The sequence below is a fragment of the Galleria mellonella genome, unplaced genomic scaffold, assembly GCF_026898425.1.
Source record: "Galleria mellonella isolate WM207_F2 unplaced genomic scaffold, CSIRO_AGI_GalMel_v1 utg55, whole genome shotgun sequence".
NCBI classification, from domain to species: Eukaryota; Metazoa; Arthropoda; class Insecta; order Lepidoptera; family Pyralidae; genus Galleria; species Galleria mellonella.
Window position 1 is genome coordinate 4,725,426 of NW_026442115.1, and position 16,010 is coordinate 4,741,435.

Consider the following 16,010-nt stretch of genomic DNA (forward strand, 5'->3'; position numbering starts at 1 on the left):
CTTAGTAGGTATTTTAATTGTTGTACCATACAGAATCGTGTAACAATATAAAATCAAACCATAAATTTTTCAATTATGCATATTGATTTATTATGTAAATAGTTATTAATAAAACAGATGTCAAATAACAATAAATATTATACGAGTTGCAAACCTGCCATTCATGCAGTAAAGTTAATATGGCCACATTGTATAGAATTCAGGTACATATTATAAAATAAAAAAAAACTGCCTATTAAATAAGTAATATTGCTTACATGTAAAAATAATTTAATTTTATAATTTCTAAAAGTCTTCTTGATTAAAATCTCAAAATCGAATTAACAATTATTATTATCAGTTCTGCGGAAGTTTGTCATGAGTTTATTTCATAATTATAAAAATATAGATTCTAAATATTTGCAGTTCATAACATTGATACAGTTATTTAATATTAAAATAGTAAATAGGTAAATTGCTGTTCTTTTAGACTACATATACCTGACTATTCAAATATTAGGCATGCCTATAATTTATAGTTTATATATAATGTAACAATGTAACAAATAATGTCACAATAAATATTTTTTTATTTTTGTAATAACTGATATCTACAGTTCGTAAAGACGTTAAAGTGAATAAAATCTCGCTAACTAGGTGATGCTATTACATAATAATATTTCGACATAGACCTTAAAAGGCTAATAGATTTTGTAAAAAATGTATTAAAATATTAATATCATTCATAATTCAATCATATCGTTTTATATATACAAAGGAACAATGAAGGCATCCATTCGTTTTGTCGACATCAAAGCCACTCCTGCGCAGTATGCGCTGTTGTAACCCATATCGCCAATGTGTTGTGTTCGTTGCACCGCATCACATTATAATTTATTGTCCTACTATTATTGTAATAAGATTCTAGAACCAAAACTTCGAAAAAATACATATTAAATCGAAATCTTGATATTTTTAAATGGCACTCTTGGACGAGATGCGCGTTCGTTGGATTAATATCTACACCTAATCTATTTTATATCACAAAAACGCTTTACCGCTTTTAAGCCTCATTAATTCAGGACTCCACACACTCTCATCCGAACAGAACGCCACCGCAGCGGGCACAGGAATGTGACTAGCAGCGGGTGTTTCAAGCGAGCCGCGCTATATGCGCTCTGCTCAGGAACTCGCCGGAATACTCGCTTTCATTCGTTTGCCATCGCCGTTCCGATACTGACTTATTTTCCTCTGGGATCAGCCCGTGCAGCGTCAGTAAAATGAGGGATGCCAGTCTACTGTTGGGTGCAGTGGCCCGGGTAAAGTTGGTGAAGGCAGTATAATTCCCAGTGCTAAGCAATCAAAACAATAGTTAGCTCCACTATTATTATCCCAAAATTGCTGCCCTTTGCATTGGAATCGAACAGCGAGTTCCAATCTTTGGCCAGTTGATATAGAAGGTGCATATAAAACAAACTGAAATCGATCTGAATATCCATCACAGGAGCCCTGTACATATGAAGCCTGTAAGTCCGTATACGTTATCCATCTGTTCAATGTATAACGAACATGTACAGTTTTATGAAAGTCTAAATTGCGTACCCGTACTGACCCGCATACGGTTACGTGTACACCATCGCAGACTCGCGCACTTTCCAAACACACATTAAATATTTCAAGTTTTTCCGTGACATCACGGGGTAATTGGAAAAGAGGGACTAACGTTAAGGTGCCGAATCGAGGTGGAGCTCGTACCGGAGGAGAATTTTGCATATCACAACCAGTGAGATCATCATAAGCTGATTTTGGAATGACAGGAATTTCATCCATAAACGTTTTAACATCCGCCAAATCGAGACCTAACACATCGGCAAATCGTACGATTTTTTTTCGACCAGGTGTTCCAGGCGGTGTTTTACCAGTTTTTAATGAAGAACAACGACGAACTCGTTGCGGTCTGTCATCTTCTATATCATCATTATCTTCCACTTTAATTTCAGCGCTCAAAAGTGTCGGTTCAATTTCGGGCGCAGGTGATATTTCTTTTTCGATAGGTACTTCACTGGTTATGATTTCCACAGCTTTCGTTTCTTCTTCATATACTTCAGTTTCGTTTACTTCTGTTAATATATCGTTTTCGTTTGGTAATTCGTTTTCTGTGACTGATAAATTTTCCACACACTCTGTTACATCGTTGTCTAAAAATTTATCACTCTGAAAAACTTCATCAATACCATCAGACGGATCACTTTTGGCCGATTCAAATTCTGAATCACTATCTAAGTTAACACTAGAATATTCTGGTAAACTTAATCGATCAATGTCTACTGACGGGGAAGATTTCACGATACAATCTGTTTCATCGTTACTATTTTGTCGCGCGCAATCATCAAATGTGATCGGGGAAAAGAGCCGTTTATCAGCATGACCATTTTCACGTGGTGATGGTTGTAGTTTAACTGGAGATTCTGTATAAAAAACTGTAGAAAATTTAAACCGATTTTGTACTTTGTCGGGTTGGTGAACCATAAGCTTGACCTGTTCTTTAATTTCTGTTTCTGAGTCGACATCATAAAAAGGTGTTTCTTTATCATCGGTTTCGACCGATGGACGTTCTGGAAAAGAAGTATCAAATTCATCAACAGGGCTGGAAGGACTCTCGCATTCTAGTTCAAAATCATAAAAAGTATCGTGGTCGCATTGGGTGGTGGATGTGGTGGGCCGGTGTTCAGCGCCGTCGCCTGTGAGCCAGCTACTTTCGCAGTCTTCGTCTTGAGTCGCGCCGAGGTTCCGGAGTCGTGAATGGAGGTCGCGCGCGAACGCAGCAGCGCGACCGCGACACGACATCGGCAGTAAAGATGTCAACCCGCACTGAGACACGGAATGATCACCACTCATCTGCGTCTGGAAATAATAATAATAAAAAACTTTAATACTGGTATTCTACATAAATTATTATTAGTTATTCATTACGATTTCATCCTAAAAATATCCATATGAAATGCAAGTAAGCATAATAAGTAGATAATAATAGGACGACAATATTGAATATTCATTCGTGATTATCACAACATGAAAGTTGAATGTCAAGAGTGAACGAACTTAATGATAAGATAATAAAATTACATAGTTTTGCTATGAACAGTATGTCATGGCTATCAGTATGCATAGATGTAGTACAATACTCAGGGACATAATGCATATATGCAAACAAATGAAGAAATTTCAATAAATAAATAGCAAATAAATGGAAAACAGGCGGTGACAATTAACTATAATAACTTGTATGGTGTACCTACGTATAATAAAGGTTAAATGTATATATATAGGTATCGAAATATGTTTCGGTTTATATTTATCAGTAGTAAATATAATACAAGGTGCATTATATTTCTTAAGGTTATTTTAGTAAAACAATTCAATGTCATCATGTAAGTACCTAGTTTACATAAATATTCCTTTTAGCATTTTCCTTATCAGATACGCACGCTTGTGTTTATATTGTGGTTAACATCATATGTTATGATTCATTATCGCTTTCTCTCATCAAGAATATAATGATTTAAGATTATATTCTACAAAAAAAAATCAACTTGAATATTAGTAAAAACAGTTATTTTAATATCAAAACTAAACGATTGATCCGATTTTTTATATAAAATTTCTATGGGACTTATCTAAAAGACATATTTTAGATAAAAAGAGTTTTCTAAATATTTTTTGTAACTGACGGAGTTTTGAAGTAAAATCAACTAATTGAGACCCTTTTCCTTTTTTTGAAGTCGGTTGTACATTGTTAGTAATCATAGATATAACCAATAACAACAACCATAGAAGGAAGTCTTGCGTACATACTCGTAATTAAACATTATACATTTATCACAATTGCTTAGTCACATCAGATTGCATTATTTAATATACTTTAGCCCTCAGGTGCGGTAATGCATTCTAGGAACTCATATCATTGTTTAGGCGAGACATGATGATTGCTACCCACCATTATGTGAGCTGTCGGTTTATTTGTCACTCCCAGTAGTGTAAATAAAAATCTAGATATTTGACTATTAAGCGGAACATATGATGCAATCGGTAATGCTATTAACAAATCTTTTTTTTAGTACCCAACAGCTATAAAGTTGACTACATCCGTTTCCTATCGCTGTTTAAATATTTTTATATCTCAAAAAGAATCCTCCAACGTCATCGTTAAAAGTTGGCACGGATCGAAGCAGATCTCACGTCCAGCTGTTTAGAGCTAAAATTGTAAATTTTACATCAGAATAACATTATCCGAAATGAATTCACTAATTAAAATAAAAGCTTAAATAAATAAAAAAAAACACCTTCTCCTTTCGAGTTCTTCAGGTTGATTGGAAGAAATCCCTTTAAGGGATAAGTCCGTCTGTGTACATTTTTGTAATAACCTATTGTCTATACTATAAGCGAATGTACATTAATAAATAAATAAAACTTTTGTTTAAGTAAAAAATCTTTTTAAGGTAATGTCTATCTGTAAATCGCAAGGTTGTGAATATTGTAAGGAACATCTGCTTTTTCCTACACGAATCTGTCCTTAAGGTCGACAGGTGACCCAATTTTCAAGCAATGACACCGTTCAGAATATAGAGTGAGTAGTGTAACCTTGACCTTTCTGTGTAACATTACATTAAGATCAATTGAGACCAATTATTTCATCCAAACAACAATGATTTAGGTATAAATGAAATTAATATTATTATGTGTATTTTTTAATATTAGGAAAAATAGTTTATCGACTACAACTTGTTCTGTAGTGGTATACTCGTAGTTTCTATTTGTTTTTTTTTAATTCTGTTCGCCACTCTTACGCCTCTCGTGAAGCAACAATACATGTTTCATAGCAAGAATTGATTAAACGATGATTCCTATTTCAACCAAAATATTTATTCCTATTAGACCAAACGCAATGTTGTGTTGCAAACTGACAAAAAAACTCAATACAATCTTACAATGACATAAAAGGCATAAGTAATAGATACCTGAACGCTTACTGTTGCGTTCAGGTACCAACGTATCAATTTATGTATGAATCTTATCTAATTTACTTATTTTATTTATTTATCTTATTTAGCTATGCTAGCAGTCCCTCTGTATTGTTAACTAGTAACCTGCCCCCGACTTCGCATAGGTGCAATATATGTTTATGCAATATTTAAACTGTGCAAGATATTTTAATAAGATTGGTATTTTGGTGTGTGTAAAAGTACTGCATGCATATTATTCATGATTTGAAAACGAACAGCTTGTAAAATTAATTTTACTTTTAACATAAAAACCATCTTTTTAGCCGACATGTTAATCTCATATAGTATCGCGGACTTTTTTATAATTCTAAAAGCAACGAATAATTTTGCTATGGATTTTATTTTTTTATTTCAATCCATACTAGCAAACAAGGCAGCGCCATAATATAGCATTTTTGCCTACTTTAATTACATTTGTTGTGATTAATTATTCAAAATATATATTAACCAAATTAAAAAGTAGTCTATAGCACTCAAGGATAATGTACCTTTCTAACAGTGAAAGAATTTTTAAAATTAAATCAGTATTACTGGAGTTAACCTCGAATATCCAAATTCACAAAGTTTAGCTCTTTATGATATTAGTACCATGGACGAATTCCATCTATGATAAGTATTAATATAAATGTTTAAAGAAGAAGGTATTTATTTTTCATTATCAAATACTCTGCAGCTTGTTTATTATTTCAAATTGTATGTAAAATTGTTCAATGTCAACAAAATATCTAATCAATATAACACTACATACACAAATTTTTTAATCAATACTAGATATTATTATACTCCAAATAAGATTTGTATCTGTTGTCTGGTATATAGTCTTTGTTGGCAAGGTTATTTTTATAGTATGTTGATCGTAATATGTATCAATCCGTCATTGTACAATATATTGATGGGTTAATTTGTTATTATCATCATCATATCTGTTGTTATGCTGATATGTAATATGATACATCATATATGTTGTCCATTGCTGAAAATAGGCCTCCCCGTAAACCCCCATTTGTTATACCCAAAATTTATTTATAAACTATTATTACAAAAATAAAAATGTTTATTTGTTTGTCCGTTTATCAGCACGCATCATAAATAAAATAAAAATATTACTCAATACATTTTCATTAATCTTGGTACAGAAGTAACTAATATTATATTATAAAATAAGTATTTTTTTAACTTATATAATCAAATGATAAAACTGTAAAAGGAAATTTGTAAGTAAAAAGTTTTTTTTAAAAGTTCAGGGACTGAATATCACTGGTGCATCGGCAAAATAAAAATATGTACCCGTAATTTTTTATGCATTTTACCCTAGAAACTTTATAAGCACAGTTTACTGTTACAACTAAAAAATGGTTTTGTGATTTAGAGTTCCAAAAAAATATAGTCACCAAGGTTTTATGCAGTAATTTAAAGATCCAATAAGAGTCTAATCTTAAGTTATGTTTAAAACACTATTAAATAAGACAATAATAGTCACACGGTGTGTGAGTTTCGGACATCACCGAGTGGTCAAGAAATCTGGTAAGTGAATTGTCTAAAATGATCACCTGCAAATCATTTATCATAAACTTTTAACAATTTTTCTTCCGCTAATACATTTTGTCAACTGTTTGGCAACTAATTCACTAAAATTCAACTATAAATATTTTACATATTAGAATTGACATCATTAGCATTATTTTATGAGACCAGTGAGGAAATGTATGTGTAAATAAATAAAGTTTTAGACTCCATGACACGGTGCGTCTATCATTTATATTAATATGGTAGATTCAAGATAAAAATAGATAATTAAGCTAGGATGTTTTGATATTTGAATATGGTGTAAATATTACTTAACTTCACCAAATAAAACGTCTTCTGAGTAACCCGATCAGAGTTTTAAACATTTTATTATCCTTACGAAAATTGTTCTCAATTAAACATACAATGGCAAAATTAATTGATTTCACGTGACAATTTGACGTGGTCTCAGCCACAATTGAGAACAAACACGTCTCGTATTGGAACAAAACAACTTTCAATTGAATATTGCGGTGGACGATGCAATAGTTGTAAACAATATGATAGACATGTCCCCCTACTGGTTACTGAAGCGTGGGTAGAGAGACAATTTCTTATCGCTGCATTACATCAGATCATAAGTAGTTATATACCACTTGCATCTCATGTTTATTATAAATTACGGTCTTAAATGCTTTAAAATTGATCATAATATTATTAATGGGAAAAATGAAAAAAAAAGCAAAAAATTTATGTAAGGATAGAGAACGTTTACACTCTTTTATATTATATCTACCTAGAAAAAAATATAGTAAGATAATGATAGAAGTACCTATAAGAAGTAATACAAGTTAATATCTCATGTAGTTTTAAATTCAATAGAATTGAATTTCAATAGAAATAACGGGTGGACTATGTCACAGACGTAAAGTACGTGTCTCCAAAGATGTCGGAGATCGCTACACGAAGTGTTAAAACAAATAAATATCTAAACAGCAAACTGAGTTTTGTTTCACTGCTAAGTTTTAAGCAAGTTCAGAAAACTAAAAAGCGGGAAGTTTTGGATATACTTCGCCTTTTTTCCAGAACATGAGATTTTTGTCAATTCTATATATACCAATTCTGATCATTCTTTTTACATTCGATGGATCTTCTTTTTACATTCGATGGATCTTCTTTTTTCTTCGATGTCATATTGATTCTACATATATTTTGAAATCAATGTTTTATTCTTTTATTATAAATTATGTATATTACGAATTTATATTTGTTCCAACACATAGGAATAAATGTATATAATCTTATGTAAATTCCCATAGGCTACTGTAACAGAAACTTGGCTGTCGTAGCTGTTTTACGTGAAATAACAGTAATGACTAATAAATTACTTATAGTTCGTTAGTAATAACTAACTAAACATAGATTTTCAATTAGCACCATGTTAAGATAGGCAATGAATCAGCAAAAAAATCTATTATATTATTTCCCAACGTATTTAATACAGTTTGGCTGCCAGTATAACAGTGCAGCATGCACATGTGACGGATCTAGAACGAGTTCGTCGTTATTTACGTTATGTGAATCGACGCTGATGCCAGAAACAAAGCGTCACGAAAGCGTAGGTGCTCCATACAAAAATATCTTCAGCGATTTAAAAAAAATCAACGGGCAGTAGTAGACAATGTTGGCTGAGAAAATAAGAATTAAACCTTGAGGACGACAACGAACTCGATTATCAGCAGATTGATGACTTTTAATTAGGAACCATTACATTGATTTAGCGTCTAAAATCCAATTAATGATTGAGACTCCTGTAATTTTATTATGGATACTTTTGAAAGTTACTATGTTTTGAAAACTTTGCAAGTTTCTACGTTTGCATCTGTAAAGCACGCATTTTCACACATTCGGCGCTGTAAGTATTTTAGTGCTTCTAATATTATAAACAAATAATATTATAAACAAAGATCATATTTATTAAATATTATTAAAATTTTCATTGCCGTTTTCAAGATTACGGTTAATTGTATATTAAACTAATGGATAAAGTATATAGTAAGCAACCGTCACAAGTATAGTTTGCCAGTTAAGGTAACAGACAGAGACCCAACCTTACACGTGTAGTTTATTTACTAGATACATAGGGTCCTATTTATATAGCCCTGTAGGTCCCGACGTTGAATAGGCCACACCTTCCTTTCCTGTGGGTGTCGTAAGAGGCAACTAAAGCATCTTATAGTTGAGCAATGGGCAGCAGCGTCCCTCTTTAAACATTATTAAAAGCCAGACAGCGGTTATCACGCGTGCCAAGCGTGGCAACTACTGGCAAAACCCCCCTTATGGGAGAGGCTATATTCAATAGTGGGTAGTTGGCTGATACAATACAATAGGGTCATATTTAGGTACTAATGCAGCAATTAAGGCTAGTCACACTACTGCCATTCATTTATATTACAAATTTTCCCCAAAACAAAAATATTTACAAGTTATCGGCGTTTAAATTTATACGCATAATGTCTTCAAGGGCCTTCTAAATTAATAAAATCCATTTGTACGCTGGTTCAGTACCATCCAATCTCGAGAGCGGTCACCGCTCCGAGCCACAAACACGCCACTCGTTCATAAATAATACTGGGCACTTGTAATTTATTATTACATTATGATTTGTGTGCTATATATGAAATTGAAACTGCTTGCATATGCGTACTATGTAATGTGTATAAATCTTTTCTTATTTATATATTATAAAAATTCATTCGACTTTTCTTATTTGAACAAGTATTGAAAGACTACAAAACCCACGATGCATAACTAAAAACCATCCCATGAAACCAGTCTTCGATTAAAACAATTTCAGGAATAGCAACGCATTGGGGGTATCGTGGGCGAAACAATATACTCCGTTATGTCCATAGAACTGCTCATGTCTATAGGCGACGGTTCCCATTTCCAATCAGGCGGACCGTTAGCTTGTTAGCCATTCTAAGTTGCATAAAAAAAAAAAATCGCTTGAGAACTAATATAGATACATAGACAAATTGACGATACAGTAATAAGATACGAAATAAACTAATGCCTTCTAAACCTAAAAATTGTGTGGTACTCAAGTGGATCTTAATAGTACAACCCGTTTTATATCATCCCCTGAGATCTGAAAGTGTTTAATATTTTTTTATGGCTAACATATAGTATTAATCACTTTCTCTTCATCTTTCTGACGTCAAAAAAATCTAAAGCGCAGATCTGGTTAGCCAAATTACAAGTTTTCACAGTACAAATAACGATAAAAAATAGCAAAACAGTATTAAAATTTAAACTTAAATTACTTCGTTATAGATAAAAATTTAAAATAAATTCTTAAATTACATATTAAATTAATTACAATTAAGTAATTTAGCAACATAATTTTTATTATTCCAATGAACTAGATTTGAAATTGTTTTCAGTATATGAGGCTAGTTAGAATTGGAGAAGTAGACGATGTTGTCAACTACTCTGTCAGATATCAAGACAAAACATGAAAGGACAAACTGGACGACAACGCCTTATAAAACAGCAATATAATACATTATTTTGAAAACCTATGTTAATTTTTAACGATGTGTACATATAAAGGGAATTTTATAAACTCACTTGTTTCGACTTCATTCGGAAGTCTTCTTCAGGGGGCATGTGTACGGTGCTTTCTGTCACAGCGTCTCCTCTCAATAATTGTTAGAAACCACATACATAGTAAGTTCATAAAATTCTCGTTTTACATATATATATATATATATATAGAGACAATATAACAAATTGTTCATCCCAAAGGTTAACTGGTAGAAAATACTATTAGCATTAAGTCCACCTTAGTACCATATTTTCTTTTGGTCAATAAAGTTATTTAAATAAATAAAGAAGTAATATATTATAAGGACTATATACGAGAAACTTCTGAAAAATATACATACGAGGTTTGTCCGGAAAGTACGTATAAAAGTTTTTTAAAAATTTTATTTTACAATTATTCAGGTAAATCAATTTTATCCCCTTCAAAGTACTCCCCCTGTGACATAATGCACTTGTGCCAACGCCGTTTCCACTGTGAGAAGGCTCCTTGAAAGTCCTCTGGTTGTAGGTTTCTCAGCTGCCCCGTCGTAGCTTTTTTTATCTCATTTATGTCCCCAAATGCCGCCCCCGAAGTACCAATTTGGTTTTTGGGAACAAGAAGAAGTCACACGGGGCCAAATCCGGCGAATAGGGGGGGTGTTCGGTCACCGTAATGGAATTTTTACTCAAAAACTCACGGACAACAAGAGAGGTGTGGGCAGGGGCATTGTCGTGGTGAAGAATCCAACGCCCCTCTCGCGCCAATTCTGGACGAACTCGTGCCACACGAGCTTTGAGGCGTCTGAGCACATCGACGTAGAATTTTCCATCAACTGTCTGGCCTGGAGGGACGAATTCTTGATGGACAATCCCCCGAACATCGAAAAAAACAATCAACATTGTCTTGACATTTGAGCGGGATTTTCTTGATTTTTTTGTTCGTGGTTCCCCGGATGTCTTCCACTCTTTGCTTTGGGATTTTAATTCGACATCAAATTCGACATCAATTTCACGGCCATTCTTGCCGAGTTTCGAGAGAAACTTGATTACGACGCGCTGCTCTTCAACGGAAGCGGGCTCCATGCCGACGGGGTTTCGTTAAGAGGTAACTTCACAGATGGCGTGACAAGCCAGTTCGCACCGCACGGCGGTCAGACCAGAACTGAAGCATTGTTAGGGACATAAGGAAGGGGTCCTGCGCTTACCTGGCCTCCCCACTCCTCTTTCTCGCATTCCAGAACACTTTTATACGAACTTTCCGGACAGACCTCGTACACCGAATGCTGTAAAAGGCGACCAAAGGCCTCTTTTGCTTTTTGACATTGACCCATGTTATAGCCAGAGAAATTTTTTAAATAAAAAACTATACTTAATTATCTAATTTACTATGGTAGTAACAGCAGGCTGATCTCCCCTTCTATAAAGAAAGAGTCATGCTCAACAGTCAGTAATGACGACGTTACAATTAATTATAGGTATATAAACAAATGACGTTCATCAATTGTTTATAAACTATACACTAACTTTCTCCCTTATCGCAGTCTCCTTCAAGACAACATTGATCCGTGAAAAACAAGTATAATGTGAAATTAGTCAAAGATAACTTTATTCACAAGCCAGGTATGAGTAGAAAACACGTCCACTTTCCAATGGTTAGCAGTGTCTCCGAATAAATATTTTATATCATTATAACATGACATGATATAAGTAAGTAGGTATTAATTTACATTAGGTAGCAATAGCAATTGGTATATGAATTAAATAATGGAATAGATAATATAAATTACTCGTACTGTTAGAATGGTAGTAGACGTCATAAGTGGTTCAATGAAGAAGTTCGATAAGCTGCGGTTATCGACCCTGGAATTGATAACGCATAGCTCAAACAAGATTGCGCAGATATGTCCAATGAGTGTATTGTACTAGAGACAATAACCATATTGACGACCGATCGAATGAATAATAACCGCATTCAGAGTCGAACATCTCTTTTCTATCGATAAGTAGCAAAAATATTAAGTGTAAAAATATTAAGTAACTTTGTACAATAGTCGATGGCTTGGGTACCTCTGTCCCATTCGTGTTTCTACCGTGAAGCAATTGTGTTTGCATGGTTGTGTTTCGGTTTGAAGGGTGGGATATGGCGTGAATTTGTAGGGTACAGAGGAATAACACCTGAGTCCTCAGGAATGGCAACGCATGGGGGGTATCATGGACGAAACAGTATGTGTGTGTACTGTTATGTCCATGGTACTGCTCATGTCTTTAGGCGACGGTTACCACATTCCATCAGGTGGGCCGTCAGCTTGTTTGCCTAAGTCGTATAAAAAGAATAAAAAAAGACACTTCTTTTTTTTTATTCTTATGCTTTTATGTATACGAGAATGTATAATCTATGACTTGATTACACAAAAATAGCTACTTCAATGGTGACAAAAATAATACGGAATGGATCAAAGATTACAGACGGAAGACAACCAAATGCAGATCAGATCTGAATGTTTAAAAGTGATATGTGGCGTGACAAGATATTAGAGGAAGTTTGAAAGTTGCTCTAATAATAAAAAAGTAACTTCTATTAATGTGGACATATAATGCACAAAGATGAAGAATATCTCGCAAAGATAGTATTAAGTATAAATGTAGATGACTGTAAGTGTAGATATATACCTAAAAATATAGACGGATTGTGTAAAAGATGACATAACCAAAAAGTACACACAAATGTTATTTCTTAGCAAAAATTTGTGATATGTGTTATTGCAAAGATTATGTATTACCTATGTCAACAATAGTTGATTTCTCTAAACGATCACTAGCAAACTAATGAACATTCAAGAACGATAAAACACCCTAGATGCTTTAATATTATCAAATATAAAGATAAATTATCAAATTACCTTGATATTTTTTTAAGTATAGATATTTTGAAGTATTTGTGGGGTTTTATCGATGATATATTTTATCGATGTCATACCGGGGTGTACCTACCTTTTTAACAACATGTTAAAATTATAAAATCATTATGTAGTAGGTATTATCAAAAAATATTTTCTATATATGTTATAAGTAGGTGTATCTGATTGAGTAACTGCGTGAGAGCGCACACTGTTGGGTAAACTTAATAATATATCTCTATCCAATCCAATATTTATAACCATACATACAATAAATTAAACAATACGTTGCAATTAAATAGTACTATTTGTTCGTGGCCTGACCTGACTGAAGTTGCCAAGCCGCCTGCCAAACGTGGCAACTACTGGTTAAAAAAAATGTTCAGCAGTGGACAATTAACGGCTGATATAGAAATTAATAATTAATAATAAAAATATGTAAACAATGAAAATATTTTTTATTCAAGTAAATTTTATTATTTGCCTAATGTAATTGTGCGGGGGAAAGAGATTGTTAGTAATGAGGTCTAATAGCCCCATTGCTAGCAATATACCCTCTCAGGTCGACCTCCACGTGGTTTCCTCTGGAAACTATCATAGTTAATTCTTGTAGAATTCATCATGGTGGACCAACTGACCTGCATTCATTTTCACCTATCATCTTTCACTGGTGCCCCGTCGGTGTATACCGATAGCGCGAGCGAGTTTACTATTCCACTTTCACCCATTAAAAAAAAATGTAATTGTGCAATAAATTTGCTTCTATGACGATATATATACAATAATTAAAAAAAAAATTAATAACTTATAGTTCCCTGTTTAATCCTGCATCTATGAAGATAAAGTCGTATCTAGTAGTGGCAACTTCGTAAGTTGTTTTGGTATAGCATAAAAAAAAATATCTATTCGATTACTTTCACAATTTAAAAAATCATTTAACTTTAATAAAGCACATACCAATGTCAATTGAAAAATCAAGCCATTCTTACACTACAATTACATCCACATACTGCACCAATGACCTTCACTAAATTAGATACAGAAGCTGATTGGAAACTCTCTATCACCCACCATTTACATATATTGATGAATTAAATTTTTACAGTTATTAAAATTTAAGTTTGTTGAAAGAGCGAAAACAATCTTTAAATAGGTACATTGCAAAACATAAACAAGCACCCATGTTATGTAATATTTTGACATCTTATATTATTTACTATTATTGTTATACTTGTTAATGTATACATAACGACATAAAAAATAAAACAAATGATAAACTTACATGCTGGGTATTAACATCAAGTGCGTGTGACGCGATTTGATAAAATATTGGGATATTTTTACCCATATTAGGTACATAGGTACCGATTAAATTTTATTTTCAACATTATCATCTTTATCAAGTACCTGATAATGTGACTGGTTAATTAATATCAATAAATAATAACATAACCCACTTTTCACTCTTGGACGCAAGAAATAACCGACAATGTTTTTACCTTTTGCTGTTAAATTGGTTACACAGGTTACACTCTGGGTTTGTTGCACGCGTCCGTGTAGCCTTACTTCAGGTTGCAGCTGAAAATCAGTGCTTTGCTTTTAAGCAAAACTATCACTGAGCTGTAGCCTATTTAGGTCACTGCGACACACTTGGTGAAAACAATGTATCATAATAAAAGTATAAGTATACAGGAACCAAACTGATCATTTTTAATTAATAAATTGTATTGGAAATTTAAAGAAAGATTTACAAATAAATTAAAAGCCACCAGTTGTTTAAAAGATAATATTACAGTTGCTCTCCTTTCTTATACTTTCTGCTTTTATCACGCCAAAGAAAAAAAAATCTACTACAAAGTCTATACCGAATTTATGAACTGTGAATAATAGGATAAAATCTACTGGTGATCGTTTATTTAACATAATCATTTGTATCATTATCAGTTAGTTATTAGTTAATAACTAATTCATTGAGACAAATGTAACAAATTTAAACACTGACTATCGTCAATTTTAACTACAGAATTAAACCCTGTGGCTATTTTTTGACAATATCAGAATAGTTTTTTGTTAAATATTACATTGTTATCAAATTTGACAAAATTTCCATCAATTTGCGAGATTTGGAAGAAATTATTTAATTGAAAATCATGCAACTCGCATATAAATATTAAAACTAACAGATGAAGTTAAATAAAAACTTGTCAATTATAACACGCTTGGTTAAAAACATCGATTTGGGTATTAGCTATTTAACTCGGTACTAATTTGCTTTGACAATAAACTATTCCAGCCAAAAGGGCTCCCATAAAAACGGCTTTCTAATATTATAAATGAAAAAGTGAGTTTATTTGTTGTTATGAGATTTAGTAGACATTTGGGATGAACGATATAGGCTAATTTTATCCGCGTAAATTAACATACTCAAATCACGTGGACGAAATCGTAGGTAAAAACTAGTTATTAACATTTTTACGACTCAATGATGTAGTAACATTATTTAGATAGATATTTGTTTACACGTTATGGTGTAATTGAAGGTTGGTAAGTTTTAAATCAACCATGGAGACTCCATATTCGTCATGTAAATAATTACTGACATATTTGCTACTGTCATATAAAGATAACAACTGGCTATATTTTAATTGATTTTCAGAAACAGTTACTAGATGCCCACCATAAACGTCGAAAGTAATAAATAAGCCTAGTGTAATTGCATATGTAACTGTCAAGGGCGCCAGCCCTTTGCGTATTGTACCACAACATACTAGTATAGTATTATATTATTTGTGACCACAGCAAGGACCAGTTCGTTCATTTAATACCTACACATTAAGGAAGATGATGCTCTGTTCAAATTAGATGTAAATTCTTTAGTAAATCGTAGATAAATCACAGTATTTAAATCATAGTTTGCAGTTTGCAGCAGAACGTTTAATAACAATAATAATTGACGGTTTAAAATATTTCAAAATTT

The 16,010-nt window shown here is 32.8% G+C and overlaps 1 protein-coding gene across 4 annotated transcripts in view; it reads right to left on the reverse strand.

Annotated features, from left to right (window-relative positions):
• The window catches only part of LOC113521313 (glycogen-binding subunit 76A), a 59,452-nt gene continuing 43,442 nt past the window's right edge, over positions 1–16,010 (reverse strand). For all 4 annotated transcript variants that reach the window (XM_052898937.1, XM_026906821.3, XM_026906818.3 and 1 more), the window contains one exon: positions 1–2,883. In XM_052898937.1, coding sequence (XP_052754897.1) covers positions 1,252–2,883 — 1,632 coding nt within the window. In that variant the 3' untranslated portion in view covers positions 1–1,251. The remainder of the gene's footprint in view (positions 2,884–16,010) is intronic.